Raw genomic sequence first — 20,614 nt, 5'->3', positions numbered from 1 at the left:
GCCATAAAAACATATTTCAGAAAAAAAATGAAAAAACATGGCAATAACTATGTACCTATAAATGATCATTTTAAATGTAAATGGCTTAAATGCTCCACTCAAAAGATATAAAGTAGCTTAATGGATAAGAAAACATGACCCATATATATGCTATCTACAAGAGACCTCCCTGAGAACAAAAGATACATACAGACTGACAGTAGAAGGATGGAAAAAGAAATTTCATGAAAATGAAAAAAAACTGGGTAGCAATACTTATATCAGTCAAAATAGACTTTAAAACAAAGACAATAACAATAGACAAAGAAGAATATTACATAATGATAAAAAGGAGCAATCCAATAACAGGATATAACCGTTGTAAATATTTATGCATCTAATATAGGACAACCTAAATATATAAAGTAAATCTTGATGGACATAACGGGAGAGATTGACAGAAATACAGTCACAACAGGGGATTTTAACACCCCATTGACATCAATGGATAGATATTCTAGTCATACAATCAACGAACAGTGGTCTCCCAAAAAGCTAAAGGAGTTTACCATCACCAAATTGGTTTATATGAAATGTTAAAGGGTCTTAAGAAGATGAAGGAAATAAAAAATATGTACAATAGCAATAAATACATACGTATCAATACTGAATCTAAGAAACAAACAAATAAGCAGAATAGAAACAGAGCACGTTGATGATTGCCAGATGGGAGAAGGATCAGAAAGATGAATGAAAAAGGTCAAGGGGAGACTTCTGCCAAGATAGAGGCATAGGCAGATACACTTTGCCTCCTCATACAACCAAAAGGACAATAACAAATTTAAAAACAAAAAATAACCAGAACTGCCAGAAAATTGAACTGTATGAAAGTCTGACAAGGACTTAAAGAAACATTCATCCAGATAGGTAGGAGGGATGAAGACAGGAAGCCAGGGTGGAAAGGGCTCACAGTAAAGCAATAGCTGGAGTACCAGGGCAAGGGAGGTGGTGGCTGGCAGACCAGGCAAGGCAGGTGCTGGTGGAGTGTGCAGTTTCACATTAGTGTGTGGATAAACTAGGAAGAACAACTGGAGAGCAAGACAGACTGCACAACCCAGGGTTCCAGTGCAGGGAAATAAAGCCTCAAAACCTCTGACTTAAAAAACCTGTGGGGGTTGTGGTGGTAGGAGAAACTCCAGGCTCACAGGAAAGTACACTAGAGAGACCCACCAGGTCCTAGAATGTACACAAAACCACTACCTGGGAATCACCACCACAAAGGCCCCACTTGCTTGTGGGTGGCAGGGGAAGTTACTGAAAGCCAGCCGAGAGTCAAGCAAGTGGCATTGTTCCCTCTCAGACCCCTCCTCCATACACAGAGTTACAACTCAGTGACCTGAGTTGACCTACCCTAGCAAATAACTAAGGCTCCACCCCATGCTATGTAATGGGTGCACTGAGACAAAAAAAATACAGCCCGAATGAAAGAACAGATCAAAGTTCCAGAAAAAATACAACTAAGCAATGAAGAGATAGACAACCTATTGGATGCACAGTCCAAACCACAGGTAATCAGGATGCTCACACAAATGGTTGAGTATGGATCACAAATTAGAGGAAAAAGTGAAGGCTATGAAAAGTGAAATAAAGGAAAATATACAGGGAACCAACAGTGACGAGAAGGAAACTGGGACTCAAATCAATGGTTTGGAGCAGAAGGAAGAAATAAACATTCCGCCCAAATAGAGTGAAGAAACAAGAATTCAAAAAAACAAGGAGAGTCTTACGAACTTCAAGGACAACTTTAAATGTCCCAACATCTGAATCATAAGGGTGCCAGAAGGAGAAAAGGAAGAGCAAGAAATTGAAAACTTATTTGAAAACATGATGAAGGAGAAATTCCCCAATCCAGTAAAGGAAATAGACTTCCAGGAAGTCCAGGAAGCTCAGGGGGTCCCAATGAAGTTGGACCCAGGAAGCACACAACAAGGCACACCATAATTATATTAGCCAGGATTAAAGATAAGGAGAGAATCTTAAAAGCAACCAGAGAAAAGGAGACAGTTACCTACCAAGAAATTCCCATAATCCTATCAGATGATTTCTCAAGGAAAAAAAAACCTTGCAGCCAAAAAGGGGCTGGAAAGAAGTATTTGGAGTCATGAAAGGCAAGAACCTCTATCCAAGATAATTCTATCCAGCAAAGCTATTATATAGAATGGGAGGGCAGATAAAGTGCTACCCAGATAAGGTCAAGTTAAAGCAGCTCATCATCACCAAGCCCTTATTTGGAATGTGAAAGGGAGTTACTAAGAAAAAGAAGATAAAAAAATAGGAACAGTAAAATGACAACAAACTCACAACTATCAACAACTGAACCTAAAAAAAAATTTAGGGACTTCCGCTAAGATGGAGACGTAGGTGGAGGAACCACCTTGCCTCTGTGCACAACCAAATCTAAGCAAAACTATTTTTAACAGCAGTCACAACCAAGCCACACGGAAAATCGACAATACGGAGTCCAAAGGACAACTAGATACTCAGCTGGACTGGTACGAGGAGTGAAGCCAGCAGCGGAACAGGTTAGCTAGAAAAAATTCCCGGGTGGTGCGCGGTGAGCACGCAAGCAGCCAAAAGTGCTGATCGTGAGCGAGCTAGCTACAGGAGCGCACAGGGAAGAGGCGGGGCGGGTCGGTTGCGCATTTACCTGCAGAGAAACCAGTGAGAAGGGAAGCCTGCACGGGGCAGCAGCCTCGCACAATTCCGAGCGGATAAACAAGCCCGAGGCGTGTGGTGTGACTGGACGGGCTGGGCTAGCGGAGAGGACCGCCATTGCTCCCTCTCTGACCACGCCCCCACACACAGCGTCACAAACCAGCGACGGGGTCTCCCCGTCCTGGTAAACAACTAAGGCTTCGCTCTGCTTACTTAACAGCACGAATAGACCAAAAATGGCTCTAGGACAACTCAGAGCCCCAGAACCGATAGATCTAAGCCATGAAGAAATAGCCAGTCTTTCAGATGCACAGTTCAAAACACTGGTTATCAGGATCCTTACAGAACTGGTTGATTTTAGTCACAAATTAGAGAAACATATGGAAGCTAAACTAATTGAAATGAATGGTAATACAAAGGAAACCAATAATAATGGAAAGAAAATTGGGACTCAAACCAAGGGAGTGGACCAGAAGGAAGAAAAAAATGATCAAACAGAAAAGAATGAAGAAATAAGAATTCAGAAAAATGAGGAGAAGCTTAGGAACCTCCAGGACATCTTTAAACGTTCCAACATCCGAATTATAGGGGTACCAGAAGGGGGAAAGGCACAGCCACCAGTGGAAAACTTATTTGAACAAATAATAGAGGAGAATTTCCCCAAGCTGGCAAAGGAAATAGACTTCCAAGAAATCCAGGAAGCTCAGAGAGTCCCAAAGAAGTTGGACCCAAGAAGGAACACACCAAGGCACATCATCATTACATTAGCCAAGATTAAAATGAAGGAGAGAATCCTAGAAGCAGCAAGAGCTAAGGGGACAGTCACCTACAAAGGAGTTCCCATCAGACTGTCAGCAGATTTCTCAAAAGAGACCTTACAGGCAAGAAGGGGCTGGAAAGAGGTATTCCAAGTCATGAAAACCAAAGACTACAACCAAGATTGCTCTACCCAGCAAAGTTTTCATTTAGAATGGAAGGACAGATAAAGTGCTTCTCAGATAAGACCAAATTCAAGGAGTTCATCATCACCAAGCCCTTATTATATGAAATGTTAAAGGGACTTACCTAAGAAAAAGAAGATAAAAAAGATGAACAGTGAAAGGACAGCAAACTCACAGTTATTAAGAACCACACCTAAAACAAAAGCAAACTAAGAGGACAGCTAGATCAGGAGCAGAATCATAGAAATGAAGATCTCATGGAGTGTTAGCAACAGGGGAGTGGGAGGAGGGGAAGAGGGGAGAAGGTACAGAAAATAAGTAGCATAGACAGTAGATAGAAAATAGATAGGGGGAGGGTAATAATAGCAGGGGAAATACAGAATCTAAAGAATTTGAGACACGTGTTCATGAACTAAAGGGGGAAATGGTGGGGGAGGGGTATGCAGGGTGGAGGGGAATGGAGGGGGGAATAGAGCAAATGTAAAGGCATAATCAATAAAAAAGTTAAAAATAATTTAAATGAACTAAGCAAACAACTAGAACAGAAACAGATTCACAGAAATAGTGATCACATGGAGGATTACTGGCAGGGAGGGGGAGGGAGCAGAATGGGGGAATAGATACAGGGAATAAGAAGCATAAATGGTAGGTACAAAACAGACAGGGGGAGGTTAAGAATAGTATAGGAAATGGAGAAGCCACAGAACTTATATGTATGACCCATGGACATGACCTAAGGTGGGAGAATAATGGTAGGATGGGGTTACAGGGCAGAGGGAAATAAAAGGGAGGAAAAATATGGGACAACTATAATAGCATAATCACTAAAGTATATTTAAAAAATAAAAAGAAAAAGGTAAAGGGTTTAAGAATCACAGTTACAAATTGGTAGTTACAGAATAGTCATGGGGATGTAAAGTACAGTATGTGGAATAGAGCAGCCGAGAAACATACATGCAGGATACATGAAAATAGACAACGGTGTGGGGATTGCCTGATGGAGTGGTGGTGGCTGGGTAATGAGGAACAAATGGGGAAAATTTGGTGCAACTGTAACAGCATACACAATAAAATATAAATAAATGTAGAGCCATTCCATGTTTAAAAATAAATAAACCAACATCCCACTAAAGGAAGAACAAATTCATCAATGATACATCTGACAATAGATTAATATCCAGAATTTATAAAGAAGCAATACGACTCAACACCAAAAAACTCCAAATAATCCAATTGAAAAATGGGCATAGGGCCTGAAGAGACATTTCTCCAAAGAGGACACAGAGATGGCCAATAGGAGCTACTTTGCATATCTGAAGAACTTGGCCAGTGTTTTAGTAATGTTTAAAGCTGTGCCTGCTCAGAACCAGAGAGATGGAGCTTGAAGGAACCACACAGGGCTGGACTAACAATGGCAGCTAAGAAAGGCAGAAGAAATCTGACTACTGGCAGGTGTAACCCAGGGTGGGAGGAGTTGGAAATGAGATTACAGAGGAAAATTTGTGCCAGGATTTAAACCCATGCAGTTTAACCATGGGTTTTGGAGTGGAGAGGGGGCTCACTCTTGACCATGCAGCTGGGGAAGGAGAAGCCTTTTGACCAGGTAGCAGCAGTGCAGGGCCTTGGCCACACAATTTGAAAGAATGCAGATGGGCTCCCACTGGCCCACCATGAGGAAGTGCCACGTGGTTTTATATTAAGAAGGGGGCCTAGCCAAGCTATGGACTTCTATATTCTTTTCCTGAGATATAGTACCCCTGACTGACCTGGTTTGGAGAGGGGAGGCAAGATTGTGTGGGTATTTGTTGGTTTTTTAAAGGCACTTTGGGATTTAATGGTGACATTCTGCCACTATTCTGAACCTGTATAACTTTTGAATAAATAGTTCCTTTCCTTTTTACCAAACTCTGGCATTGAGAGGCACAGTTTTTATTGGTGGTGGGCAAAAAGAAACCATAATAACAGAATCTAGTTTGGAGGGGTGGGGGTTTCTGTAACACTACCATTCTAACCAAAACTACTATCATCCTCTAGTGTGACAAATGAAATAGGCTACTAATTGGTCTTCTTACTGCCCATCTTGCCTCTATTCAATCTATTCTCCAATGTTATAATAATTATAAGACAATAATTATCAACTCATGTCATTCCTCTTCTCAAAAATCTCCAATTGACTTCTATCCCACTTAAAAGTCTCATGCTTTCCCCTATAATAAATACACCTTTACATGTTACAGCCCTTGCCTGACTTTCTGAATTCATCTTGTTATTCTACTTTTCACTTACCTTTTGAATAATCATCTGCATCATCCTGGCCTTCTTGCTGTTCCTCAGACATACAGGGCTTCTGTCACCCAATCCAAGGCCTCGGCATTTGGTGTTCTATCAGGACTGCTCTTGACCTAGATATTCTTATGGCCTGACCTCTTTTTTCATGTCACCACTCATATATCACCTGCTCAAAAAGCCAATTTCTATTCCCCTGTCTTCTCACTTTTTGTTATGATACTCAATATCTTTATTGCATAATGGTGATAATATAATGTTCTGTTTTTATGAGCCTTTTTTTAATTGTGGGTTGTTGACATAGTTGTGTTGACATATATTAACTGACATAAAATATTATATTATTATATTCTCACTTTTCTTAATAATACTGTCACTACCTAACAATATTTATTCATTTACTAGTTTATGTAATGTCCTTATTCCTATTAAAATGGAATCGTAAGCAACAACACGACTCCTGTGGCCTATCACTCCTGTTCACAACAGTTCCACTAGTGTCTATGGTACAGAGCACTCAAGTATTTGGTAAATGAATAATAACTATATTTTTAGAAAATTAAATATATAAATCAAATAATCAAAATAGAAGTTGTAAAGAAATTAGATCATATATAGATATTGCTATGAACTGAATTGTGTCCTCCCCCAAAATTCACACATTGAAATCTTAATCCCCAATGTAACTGTAGTTGAAGATGGTGCTTTTACATTGTAATTTAGGTTAAATAAAGTCATAAGAATAAACTACTAAGCAGATATAACTGGTGGTCTTATAAGAGGAAGACAGAATTACACTGATTAAATTTTTAATATTAAACCAAGCTTGCATTTCTGGGATAAACCCTACTAGATCATTATTTTTATGACTTAGACTTGATAAAATATCATTTTGGCCTAGAGTTCATTATAAATTTAACCAAATCTGAATCTAAGGACATTTGGGCTCATAATTTCATGTCATATTTTTCTATTAAGCAGGACTCTTCATTTCTAACTAGATGTGATTACATTATTGGATGAAGGAAAGGAGCCAGGAAGGGTTATGAGGGAAAGGACAAGAAGACACTACCTTGGTGAGTGAGGCTTAGCAGGCATGGGAAAGTCATTACTTAAGGTAATAGCCATTACCTGAATCCAATTTGGTAATATTTTGTTAAATTTTTATATCTATGTTCATAAAGGATATGGGCTTGTGATTTGGGGGTTTTTGTAAATCTTTATATAAGAGTTATGTGGTCTCATAAAATGAGTTGGAGGTTGCTCTTTCCTTTTCTACAGAAATGTGTGTAATACTGCTTTAATTTCTTAAATATTTAATAGAATTCACCAGTAAAACTGTCAGGGCCTGACATTTTCTTTGTGGAAATATTTCCACAAAGGAATATGTGGCAATAAAATTAACTTAATTACTTTAACAAATATAAAGATTTTCTATATGTGTTTTTTGATCATGTGTTAGTTCTAGTAAGTTTTATTTTTCAAGGAATTTTTCAATTTCACCTAATCTGTCAAATTCACTAGTAGAAAGTTATCCATGGTATTCTCTTATTATTCTTTTAATGGCTATAGGATTTGAACTGAAAACCTCTCTATCATTCCTGACAGTAATTTATGTTTTCTTTTCCTCTTGATTAGTCATGTTTACTGTTTAACAACTTTGCTGATCTTTTAAAGAAATTAACTTTGGCTTTATTAATTTTCTCTATTTCTTTTTTTATTTTGTTGATTTCAGCTTTTATATTTGTTATTTTTTCTTCTACTAAGAATAGTTCTTCTCTTTGAAATGGGAGAGAAATACGAGAGACAAGAAAAAAGAGGTGTAACAAAGTTTCTTTGTTAGTCTAGGCTTAAAAGATTTTAATTTGTTTTTTAGGACTCAGGCTTTCCCCCCACAAGCAATGGAAAAGTCCACAAAAACAACAAAAGGTTGTGCCTTTAGCCTAACCTGTTTGGCTATTACCTTAAGTAATGACTTTCCCATGCCTGCTAAGCCTCACTCACCAAGGTAGTGTCTTCTTGTCCTTTCCCTCATAACCCTTCCTGGCTCCTTTCCTTCATCCAATAATGTAATCACATCTAGTTAGAAATGAAGAGTCCTGCTTAATAGAAAAATATGACATGAAATTATGAGCCCAAATGTCCTTAGATTCAGATTTGGTTAAATTTATAATGAACTCTAGGCCAAAATGATATTTTATCAAGTCTAAGAGCAAAGAAATGCAAGAAGTTGAAGAATACATTAAGATAACCTCAGAACCACAAGAATAGAAACCAGATCATTAAAAACAGGCCTAATATGATTTAAACTGACACAAGCTCTGTTGAGTGGCAGTCTTGTGTAATGGTTCAGTAACAAAATCTGGATTCAGACTGCCTGGGTTCACATACTACATTTGTTGCTGTGTTTCATGCCTAAGTTTTATCATCAGAAATGAGGATAAAAATAGTATATTCCTCATAGAGTTGGGAGAATTAATGATATACAATGCTTAGAATAGTTATATATGTGCATATACATACAATGTATGTGTACTAGGTATTAACTTTTATTAATACAATTTTGCTAAGAGGAGAATAAGAGGCTTCCTATGACATTCTCATAACCTTTTTAGAATACTCATTCAATGTTATAAGGAAAAGTCCTTAGATTTTTAACTTTCAATTACAAAGTAGGTAGAATTAAGTGTCTAAGAAACAGAATGCATGTAAATATTTAACTGAGCATTAAATGAAGTGAGCATTAAATGAGTGGATCCATCTCATATTATAAAAGTTCAATAGGCTCTGATTTTTAGAGCGATTCAGAACCCCCTTCTCTAGGAATTCTCCTTACAGGTGGATTTTTAAAAAAGATTTATTTATTTATTTATCTTTAGAGGGGAAGGGAAGGAGAGAGGGAGAGAAATATCAGTGTATGGTTGCCTCTCATGTGTCCCCTGCTGGGAACTGGCCTGCAACCCTGGCATGTGCCCTGACTGGGAAAGGAACCGCTATCCTTTGGTTTGCAGGCCCGAGCTCAATCCACTGAGCTACACCAGCCAGGAAGTTTTATAGGTGGATTAGAAATGAGTATTAGCCCTGGCTAGGTGGCTCAGTGGACTGAGCATTGGCCTGTGAATCGAAAGATCTCTGGTTTGATTCCCAGTCTGGGCACATACCTGGCTTACCAGCCAGGTCCCCAGCTGGGGGCATGCAGGAGGTAGCACAGTTGATGTTTCTACCTCTCTTTCTCTCTCCCTCCCCACTCTCTAAAAATAAATAAAATCTTTTTTTAAAAAATGAGTGTTAAGCATCTACATTATTTTTAAGCTCAAATACAATGTGAAATCTGGTTTCTAGCAATTCAGAATTCAAATACATCCTCTTGGATATTAAAGAAACAAGAAAAGTACAAAACCTGAAGAAAATCTGAAGGACCTAGCATGATGGGAGTGATGAATGGAGGGGCCTATTTCCAACCTAACAAAGCTTGCACCATTCCTTTGGAACAGAGAGACAGAATTTATCTAGTTTCTCAAAGCACAGTCTGGAAATTGACAGTAGAGAATGCCAGTATAATTTGGAATAAATAAACTTACCTAGTGAAATAAAGTTGCTATAATTCTCCCACATTACATTCCTATATAAGTCCCTCTGAGCTGCATCCAGAAATTCCCATTCTTCCTGTGAGAAGTCTATGGCTACATCCCCGAATGTCACTGAATCCTAAAAAAAAAAACAAAAAAAACCCTCATGCATTATTTGTGAAAATAAGTAAAGTCTTTTTTTTAATGGAAAGATATGATATCAAGGATTTCACTGCCGAGAACTAGCCACATAGCAGCAAATACGGTAGGGCTGAAAACTTATGACATGCATAGGAGAAAGAAAATTAGTATCCCTCAAGCAGAGTACTACATCTCTTGAATAACCCTGTGGCTACAGATAAGATTAAATTTTAACCACATATATCTGGAAATGAATAAAATAACCCTCAAAAGTCCCAATAAAACAAAACAGTACACACAGACTTCTGTAAGCTGTATCTCCACCACAAATTCTAAAGAAATATGAGGTCTTCTACCTTTTTTTTTCCTCTGAATAATCATGAAAAATATTGATAACAATTTCTCCTGAATATAGTAGAAGATCTCTAAGAACACAGACTCAAGTTCATCATAAGTCAAACTGTATATAATCACTTTCCCAGTTATGACCAATTTTTTAGTAAACTTAAAAAATTTTGGTACATGGTTGTCCACATGTTAAATATATGAAATTCAATCTTTTTTCTGTTTAGATGTTTTCATTGAACACAATTTCAAAAGTCTTTCTCAAATATCAAAGTCTATATCATCTAATATTTATTTATGCAACTGAATAACTTTTTATTCCTTATCATCCATTGCCTCTAACTGACCACCTTTCCTCATTCCTGAGTTACAGGATAGTGAATTGTGAAGATATCACTTTGGACCAATGGTTTTTAATGAGGAGTGATTTTACTACCCAGAAGATACCTGGCCACGTCTGGATAAAATTTTGATGCATAAGCTACGGGAAGAGGTGTAAGTGTTACAGGCATCTAATTGGTAGAGGACAGGGATAACTTTAGATATCCTACAATGCAGAGGACACTTCCCTAAAATAAAAGATTCTCTGGCTCAGAATATGAATAGTTCCAAGGTTAAGAAACCCTGCTCTAGACTAGAACATCCCATAAAACTACACAATGATCCGTGAGCTTTCTATTTGCAGTCCTGTTCTGATCAATCCTATTCATCCACTGAAAGAAAAGAGGGGAAACCTTTGCCCTAGATAGCATGAGATGGCTGAATACCTGACACCAGGGAGACGGGATTGCCAGTAGTTTCTTAGTCACATACTCACAGCCCAGGGGAGGAGGACACCAAATGTCATGTAGGACCACACAGGGGTTACATTCAGGAATAAAGTGACTAAACAAAGTCTATAAGAGGTAGTAAAAAGAGGGTGAGGTGTTCCTTGGTTCCTGCAGAAAGATGTGATGAGCTTGTATGAATAATTCTGAAGACTGGCAGGGGAGTACAACTCACACATTAAGGACTAGGAGGGGTGCTGATGGGCCTGATATGGGAACTAGCCAGGCAGGGAGTTTTTTCTGCTGGATGGCAGATATAGCTTGTGAGATCAGAACTCGTGGTTAGGACTTCAGAGATTTGATAAAGATATCAAGGCAGTACAATCATAAAAGCCTCACGTACCATAAGGTCTCAACAAATGCAGAGACTGAGACTAGCCAATGTAAATCTCATTTTATGTCCTGGGGAGACAGAAATCTGTGGAGAAGTTTGGAGTTTTCCCTATAAATGTCAAATAGGATAAAATTCTCCATCAAAACATAGATCTTTAAGGAGAGTCTAAAACTATGATCTCCTGCTTAATATCAATAATCCATTTTAACACTACATTATTGACTAGGTACCTATTTTCCCATCACTTTAAATCAAATAATTAGATTGCATTACACATCAATTTCAACCCCTCACCTACTTTCCTATATCTTCTCAGTACAGAATTATGTATAGTATACAAGGGTCAGTGCAGGGGTACTTTGGCTTTAGTATTTTCACTATCTCTTTTTATGGAACTCATTTTTCTCACTTGATTTTTTTGTTTCTCCATAGTTCTCTTGACAATTCTTCCATATTTTTAGGAACTCATTTTATACTAGGCAAAAACAAGAGCTACATGCGAAATACATTATTAAAATGCATTTCTAACGAACATTATGGCAGGAATGATTTATATTACGATGCTCTGATGTCTTCTTTATTAATCAGCAGCACCAGATATACACATCCCCTTTAATAATATTTGCATGCATTTAAAAACATCTGCAGATGGTTCTGATAGTCCATCATTTGTATTTGGAATAAAACGAGACTTGCTGCACATTGCTTTTTGTTTAAAAATGTTGCATTGAACTATACAATTTCACATATATAAAGTTTTAAAAATAGCCAAAATTAATTTAGGATATTTTAGATCAAGATAGAAGTTACATTTGGATTGGGTAGGTATGGAGTAGTGAAAAGGGGGACATCTGAAGTGCTAGAAATATTCTCTTTCTTGACCTGAAGGCTGGAGGCATAAATGTACTCAATTTTTAAAAGTTCATTTAGTTATACACTTACAACTTGTGCATTTTTCTCTATATACACTATCAATAAAAAGTTCAAAAACTCTTTTAAAATGTCAAATTGTGTGTTGGGGATATAAATTTTTCCTACATAAAACTAGACTAAAATCCTTGTACTCAGAGAAATATACTTTCTCTGAAGTTTAAGTATTACAATCAAAAGCTTGTTCAACTGGGAAGTATTAACAGGGTGAATATTGTGCACAAAATGCCTGAATTTTTATCAAGCTTTTGTACCCTCATAGTTCTTGACAGATTCTGTAGATAGGAGATGGCCTACATAAATGGGGGGAAAAGGAGTGCATGGAGAGGATACTGGACTATTTGTCCCCAACACTCACAGGAAGGAGAGAAACTAGTGCAGGTTCTTGGATGGAGTTCTGTTAAAAAGGAAACTTCAGGATAAGAAATTAGTATGTATGTATGACTTGGTAATTGACAATATCTAAATATCTAAAAAGAGAGAAAGAAACATCAACTTACATGGGCCATGGTTTCAAACTCGTCAGTCCTCAAGATTCCTGTTAGAGAACTGCAAAGTCCAGAGAAGACAAATCTAGAAAAAGAGAAAGAAGACATGAAACCATATGTGTCTCAGAGCCCCCAAAATTACTTGTTAATATAAGCTTTTTTCCCTGCCACTCCTGCTTCCAAACTATTCCATACCACTATACCCATACTGATCTTATACCCACATAAACTGGAGAAAAATTTAGAGAGCATGAAGAAATCCAAACCCTGAAGAAACCCGATGAACAATGCTGAACTTGGTGTAGAACAACAGAAATTTCTGAATGATTTCTGACTAGTTCCCCATCTGGCAATGTGGTCCTGACATGAGAGCACTCAGATGTGTCCTGAGCAGTTCCTTCTCCCTCTAGCATAGCTTCTCGGGGCCACAAAAGGACCATATCAATCAAAGAGAACCTCCTTTGAGCCCCAGGATTCTGCCTTAACTTACTAAACAAAGACTAAAAACCACACAGAATGAGCCTGGAAGTTCCCGCCATTGTAAAGCTGCCTTTGTCCAGCCAGGGCAACTCACTACTGTTTCCCAGTCAGGACTTCTCATACCCTGACATCCTTTGCCATTATGACAACTGCAGTTAGTCAAAAACTAACAGACATTGAGAACTTTGATTTGATGAAGGTATTATACACACTACTCATTGATCCTCAGCACTGTTCTGCAATGTAGTTCTTCTCTCCATTCAAAAGGATACTGATGCTCAGGGCTCAAATAATTTGTTCAAATTCAGTTCTTAGATGCCAGAGTTTTGTTTTGTTTTGACTCCACATTTCTTTAACTAAAAAGCCATCTTTCAACTTTAATTTTTGCCTCTGAAGACTAGGATTTCCAATTTACTGAGAGAAACCTAAGCAAGAGAAATTAACTATAAAATAGAAATAACCTTTCAAAAGATACTAAACTTCACTACCAAGTAAGATGATGTGTGTTAAAGCAACAAAAAAAAGTCTCTTACAGTGGCTGAATTCATAAAGATATCTGCAGAAGTATGCTGACAGATATGGTTTATGATGAATGAAAGTGGAAACAAATATAATTGGAGAAATTGTTAAACTGAAAATCATGCAAATATTAAAAAGTGATGATGTTGGCACAGGTTTGATGCAATGGGTAAAGGTGCTGTGTTCAAAAACAACACATGTGGCATTAAACTATTCTGACAGAAAAAAAATCACACATATGCCTAGAAGTACCAGTTAAAATATTTACAGTCACAGCCAGTGATACTCATCACCATATTAAATATAGAGTGAGCTAACCTACACAAATACTCAAAAAAAAAAAAAAAGACTTTCCCAGTTCAAGGTTTTCTTCCCATCTTCTGTTAAATTAAGAAAAGAGCTTAGCATTCTCTAAAAACAGCTATTTTTCCTGAGTGACTTTTAAATTTCAGCTTCCAATTTATGAACCAACTATATGATTTAATTTGCTCATGTATGTTGGAATACTATCTAGAAAGAATGACAAAAGACCTAGACTGATGTTTTTTAAGAACTGATTGCAGTATTATGGCTGCCTCCTTTCACATCTTCTGACCCAATCCTTTGGGCTAAGATACCTATGAAGCCCTACAACAGATGCTGAATCTTCTTGTCCTACTAGTCTAATTTGCCATAGAATATCACTAAAGTTAAAAATTTTACAGTATAAATCTTACTGTATAAAATCCATTTCCCTCCACAGAAACTCTGTAGCCTCAGCATAACTGGACATAGCTCGACAGTGCTTGCTGACATCAGGTTAGTATCTCTTCCATCATGATGGATTATTAAGAAAAGAAGAATTTTTAAGTATACGTAAGGATGAGACTTGGTATACTGTTGTAATTACTAATATAGGCTTTGCTGTCAGACTTCCAGGATATAAATATCAGCTCTGATAGGTATTAACTGTGTGATCTTTGATGTGTTACTTAATTTTTCAGCCTTAGTTTCTTCCTATGGAAAATGGTAATAATTATAGTTCTGTATAAAAGGGTTGTTATGTGGATTAAAAATATATATAAAGCACTTAAAAGTAGCAAATAAAAATTTAATAAAGGGAAGCTATATATGAAGAATCCTATATACTCTTCTTCCTATAACTATTAAAGGCGACTTTTTTCCATAAAAAATGAGCTTCTCAGCCCTGCTCTTACAATGCTAACTATTAAGTTTCAAAGCTTTGTGTTGACAGGCAATTCCTCCTGATTAACAAGAGTTTACAAAAGGTGGGGTATGTGAATGGACAAAGTAAATGTGGCAAAATCCTCACAATTTTTGGATTTGGGTTTGGGTGAGAAGAAAAAATATGAAATTACAACATAATAGTAGTAACTAAATCTACTGAGCACTTACATGTCTCAAGCATTACCTGAGAACTTTACACATTGTTTCATTTACTCATAGCAATCCTACATAGTAGGCTCTATCATTATCCCTCTCTTACAGATGAAGGAACTGTGGTACCAAGAGATGAAATAAATTGCCCCAAATTCACCCATTTCTAAGTGACAGGTTTAGGATTAGAACTCTGGTAATTTAGTTCCATAGCCCATACTATTGAGACTATACTAAACTGCTTCGCTTAAAACCACATAAATATGTAGCCTGAAACAAATTCATGGTGTCCAAAACTTCAAACCTCTTCTCAAACTTCTACTAATGTTTTTGCTTCTCTTCTACTAATAACCCCTTCCTTATTAACACAGACCTCCACTAAAAACCACCAAATCAAATCAACATTTGTTAAAAGCCTCAAAAGCAGAAGACCCTGTCACTGATCACATCTCCTGCTTTGACCTTAGGGCAGTGGGGAAGATCAAAGCCACCTAGTATGAGTCTAACTAAACTCATCTCAACAAATCACAGCCTACACAGTAAAGCTCTGCAGTTAGCCTTGCTTGCACACCATTCAACAGTCTAGAAAGCAGCAGCTAACAGGAGAAATTAAATGATTGCCAAATGTTCCTGTGAATACCTACTTGAGTAGGAGAGGGAAAGATTCAGGTCAATAGATAGTTCAGGTGTAAAGCCTTACCAGCTAAACGCTACAATTTAGAGATGGCTGTGAATGCAGTCCAACAGAAAATCATAAATTTACTTAAAACATTATGAGATTTTTTGTGTGTGTGATTACACCTCACAATGTATTTAATGCATAGCCCAATATAACTCTTCTTTTTCCAGTGTGGCCTAGAGAGGCCAAAAGATTGGATGCCCCTGGACTACATGGAACAATCCTATACAGGCACACTTATTTACTCAAGACAGGGAGGAAATTCCACAGAAACTATTGGAATGTGATGGAGGAGAGAGAGAGAAGGAGAGACTCTCTTGTAAAGGGCTGAATACCAACTGAAGGGTTCTGAGGAAGAGGGGAATATTTCTGGAATGTTTGCTATCTCTGAGAAGAGAGTAGAAACAGGTATTAATTGGAGGTTGAACATTACAATAAAACAAGAGTAGTTTAGCAATTGAGTATCTCCAGCAATAAAATAAAAATAGCAGAGTGGAAAGAAAGAAGGTCATTATGGCATTTTACAATTGCTGCAAGTCTTGAGTATGTGGTAGACAGTTAGACAGCCAGGAGCAGAGCAAGGATGATGAGCCAGGTACAAAAGGTCACCATGGCAAAAGCTCCAGGTACCTAACAATAGGCAAAACTAGGAAAACAAGGACCTTGCCCACAGGGTAACCTCTCATCCCCAAGAATATCACTTGTCATTCAGTTAACACCCTCTTTCCTTTCATATCACCAGTCATGTGGTTTGGACCCTTTCCTGGCCTTTTCTTCATTGGCATGCTGCTACTCATGCAGCTTACACTCCCTTAGAGGGGGAACCAACAAGGGGGCTGGAGAATAGCCCATAAGCATTAAGCCCCCAGGACAATGAAGCTCTGACCTGTATCAAATACATCTAGGCCTCAGATATGTTTCAGCTCCAGACCCAGAAAAGAAAAAAAAAAAAAACAGACAAGCAACACCATGATTGACATATTGACTGATGACCCCTGCCATGGCATGGACCAATCAGTAGAGACCATGACCTTGAAAGGACACATGTGGAAACCTGGTAAATGTTCTATGAGGACGCTCCCCTAAGACCTCCAGATGGGGGTCCTCAAGACAGAGGACCCTTGGCTCACTCTATGGGGCACCCTTGAGCCTTTCCCTTTATCTCCCATGTTTTCCTTTACTCTTTCTCCTAAACCCAAATGGCCCCCATTTTTTGCCTCTGTAACTTGTTTCCAGAGCCCATTTCTTCTACAGTTCACTACTTCTATCTCTGGGACTTTCTAAATAAACTTTCTCTTATAGTGGAGTCTTGGCTCTTAATTCTTTCTTAACCAGAACTCAGGTACCAAGGTTGCTGAACCAAGGTCAGGTCTAACACCACCAGTCTAAATAACACCCAGTGCCTTCTCCTTTCCAATATTTCCTAATTTTGCATCTGGCTTTATCTGTCTCTACTCTCCCAGCCTGATTAATGATAGGGCTGGTTTTTCTCTTTGGAGTCCAACTTGACTTTCCCTTTTTACAAAAGCAAATATTCCCATGTCTGGAAAAATAAAAATTACATTTCATGGAACAAAGGGAAACCCAAAACTCACCTCAAGAGGAATATGTATCTATTGACTTATATCAATAGATTATATATAAATTATATATATGATACATATCCTCCTTTCTCTCCCCTTTCCTAAAAATCAGCAGATTTGGGGAAGGAAATGGGAATCTGGAGTCATTGAGCCTTTCTTGGAGCTCAGCCCAGGCTGGCTAACAGCCTTGCTCCTACATTTGTTCCCAACATCCACCACACATTTAAGCCTATGGAAATCTGGGAGCCTGGGGTAAGGTTGACACTTCCTAGTATCAGAAAGGCCAGAGTGCAAAGACCAGGGCTGGACTCTGACTCTGAGTTCTAGGCACTTACCTTGGGAGGAAGTCCTGGTTAAGCTATGGTTCTTTTATCTGCGTTGATCTCAGGTCTGCATCTTTTTGAAGGCGGCCTTCACTCTGGAGTTCATACATTTACCAGAGAGCCATTCTGAGCCACTGGATCTGTGCGGTCCTGAAGCGGAAGGGCAAAGGACGGATCAGGACTCCCAGGGCCCAGTTACCGTCACAAACTCTATAATGACTGCAACACGGTTCACAAATATGCCAAGGCCCGCTGTCCCCGCACCGCCCCTGAGCTTATTTCCTCAATGTCCACGACCAACTCACGGCTTCAGAAGACACCAGCAAGGAAGCCCTTAGACAACTATGCGCAAGAGGCCTGTGGGAAATGTAGTCTCTGGTATGGAGTGCCTGGTCTCCGCCCCCAAAGGACTGCCGGGAGTTAGCATTGGCGGGGCCTAGCGCCAGCACTTGCAAATGAGCTGGCAGGGGAGGGGCTTTAAGGCTGTCCGGGAGGGAACTCACTACCGTCAGCAATCTCAGGGTTGTACTGGTCTCTGAAGAAAGCCCTACCAGGGTTGAGAAAATAGCCTTGGCTCCAGCAGGAAGCTAACACATGATTTGTGTTAGGCACACAGACGTTACACTTTAATCCAAAATTAGCCCTAAATATGTAAAACAAAACTACAAAACCTTTAGAGAAAATCTGTGTGACTTGGGGTTTGTGAGTTTTTAGATACAATACCAAAAGAACGGTCTGTTTTTAAAAAAATGTTAAACTTCACTAAAACTTAAAAACTTTCCCCGCGTAAAAAACACGGTTAAAAGCATGAAAAGAGAAACCATTGACTAGAAGAAAATATCTGCAAATACATAGCTATATAATTTGAATCCAGAATATATAAAGAACTCTTAAAACTCAAAAATAAGAAAATAAACCGTTTGAAAAATGGGTTAAAGCTTTGAGCACACATCTTACCTAGAAGACATACAGATGTAAATCAGCCTGTGAAAATATGCTCAACAACATTTTTCATTAGGAAACTGCAAATTAAAATGACAGATATCACTATCTTCGTTTGGGCTGCTATAAAAAATTATCATTAACTGGGTAGTGTAAACAACATTTATTTCTAACAGTTCTGAAGGCTTCCCAGTAGTTCAAGATCAAGATATTGACAGATTTGTCCAAGAAGCTGCATTTTTTGCTGTCCTGTCCTTGTTAACTAATCCCAAGAATTGGCACCATCATTTTCTGCGGAGCAATCGTGACTGCAGTGCGCTTCGCGCCCAGCTCTACCATGTCATTGACAGGACTGAGGGTGGCCGGCTGGCCGGCTGTTCCTCTGATGCAGGGAGGTCCCTTCAGGAGGCAGTAGTTTGTATTCTGCTTTCTTCAAGCTTAATGAATTTTGGTGGCAGCTGGTCGGTCTTGAGATATGTTCAGGAGATGACTGACCAGGAGCCCATGTCCTTGCTTCTGCCACCATCTTCGAAACCAAAAGACAGTCTTCATCATGTGTTGGAGATGCCACTAATGTGCGTGGCCATGGACACTTCATACAGATCAGAAACATGGAACTGAGAAAGCTCGTGTGGGAAAGTGCCCTGATGGGTGTCGTGGAGAGACTTGTAAGCAGGCATGTTGGCTGTTTCCATTGTTGCTGTTGGACTGAGTCCCAGGAGATGGAGCAAGGGAGCCGTTTCTCCCAGGAGGCCTTGGGACAAGCTGTAGCGGGGCTCCCCCCCCCCCCCCCCGCGCTCCTGTGAGCACTGAGGGCGTGTGTCTGACTCCACGCACCGCAGGGTGGATTTGAAATGTAGTCACTAGAAGTCATCATGTGATTTTAGAGGACATATAGTTAGTTATTAGGTATATAATCAGTAGTTTCCCCTCAAGTGCCTTTGATTTCCTTTTTTTCCTTTACTACCCACTATAGAATGCCTCTTTTTTTATTCTTTCAATTATATTAGACATTCATTACTATTTTATATTATTAGATTTAGGTGTTCAGCACAGTCATTACAGTCATGTACTTCAAAGTGTTCTACCCCATATTTCAGGTACCCACCTGCATCATATGATGCTGTTTCCTACGTTGTCATCATCAGTGGAGTGTTGTACACAACCTCCTGGGTAGTGTTGGTGAACAAATTGATAGGTAGTGTTTTGGGGCCCAGATACTTAACTACATGTTGCCTGTGCAGTAAACGTGCAGTTGTATTAACTTATTTTTTTTAAATTTGTTCCAACTAATTCATTGAAATCATTTTAATTCATCAGAAATGCTGGGACTAATGATGCCCAAAATTGGTTATTTTTTAGTCAAACACTAGCATACCCCTAATTGTAGAGGGTCCTCATCAATCTATCAGTGTGCATGAGAGTTAGACTGTAGAGCACAGCATTTACAGTGTGGTGCCTCAGAGAAGTCATTCTTCTGTCATTGTTCAGCACACTCATCATAGTCTTAATTCTTAATTGCCATTTGAATGAGATCATTTTCTTTTTTCCAGTTCCCGTGGATTATTAGTGTCTTTGTGACTGGATTCTTAAGAGCTCATTTATGACTAAAATGTTAACCATATCCCATGCATTGCAAATGTAATACCATGTTTTTTGGTTTTTTACTGTGCTGTTTTATTTTTTGTTTGTAAGCAAGTTGTGTATTGAAATATAATCATTCTATTTTAAAAAAAGATATTGGCAGATTTGGCATCTGGTGAGAGCTTGCTTCCTGGTTTTTAGGTGGTCATCTTCCTTCATGTTTACTGGCAGAAGCAAAGGGAGTGGAAGCACATTCTCCTGTTTCTCCTTATAAGAGCACTAATTTCATTCATGACAACTACTAATAAAGTGTTATGTGTTAAAGTAACCAAAAAAAATCTTTTTATAGTGACTGAATTGGGAGATCTAAAAGATTGCTAAAATAACTAAAGTAACCCTCAAGACCTAATTACTTCCCAAAGGCCCCACCTGCTAATAACATTACATTCGAGGTTAAGCTTTTAACATAGGAATTTTGTGGGAAAATAAATATTCAATTCATAACAATCCAGCTATAAGAATGGCCAAAATTTTGAAAAATATAACCTGAACTGCTGTTAAGTATACAGAGC

General features: G+C 38.4%; 1 protein-coding gene across 3 annotated transcripts in view; it reads right to left on the bottom strand.

Annotated features, from left to right (window-relative positions):
• ZFP14 (ZFP14 zinc finger protein) overlaps positions 1 to 17,884 on the bottom strand; it is a 56,075-nt gene extending 38,191 nt beyond the window's left edge. Inside the window, exons 1-4 of one of the 3 annotated variants that reach the window (XM_037155274.2) lie at positions 17,822 to 17,884; positions 17,529 to 17,666; positions 12,568 to 12,640; positions 9,503 to 9,629 (exon numbers count right to left, since the gene is read on the bottom strand). In XM_037155274.2, coding sequence (XP_037011169.1) covers positions 9,503 to 9,629; positions 12,568 to 12,576 — 136 coding nt within the window. In that variant the 5' untranslated portion in view covers positions 12,577 to 12,640; positions 17,529 to 17,666; positions 17,822 to 17,884. The other 2 variants (XM_037155273.2, XM_053666704.1) reach the window with 2 other exon arrangements.
• Between the last annotated feature and the right edge of the window lie 2,730 nt (positions 17,885 to 20,614).

Source organism: Artibeus jamaicensis, unplaced genomic scaffold (assembly GCF_021234435.1).
Source record: "Artibeus jamaicensis isolate MK-2021 breed Jamaican fruit bat unplaced genomic scaffold, CSHL_Jam_final contig_464, whole genome shotgun sequence".
NCBI lineage: Eukaryota > Metazoa > Chordata > Mammalia > Chiroptera > Phyllostomidae > Artibeus > Artibeus jamaicensis.
Note: the sequence above shows the minus strand (reverse complement) of the source record. Positions and strands in the feature narration are given on the sequence as shown.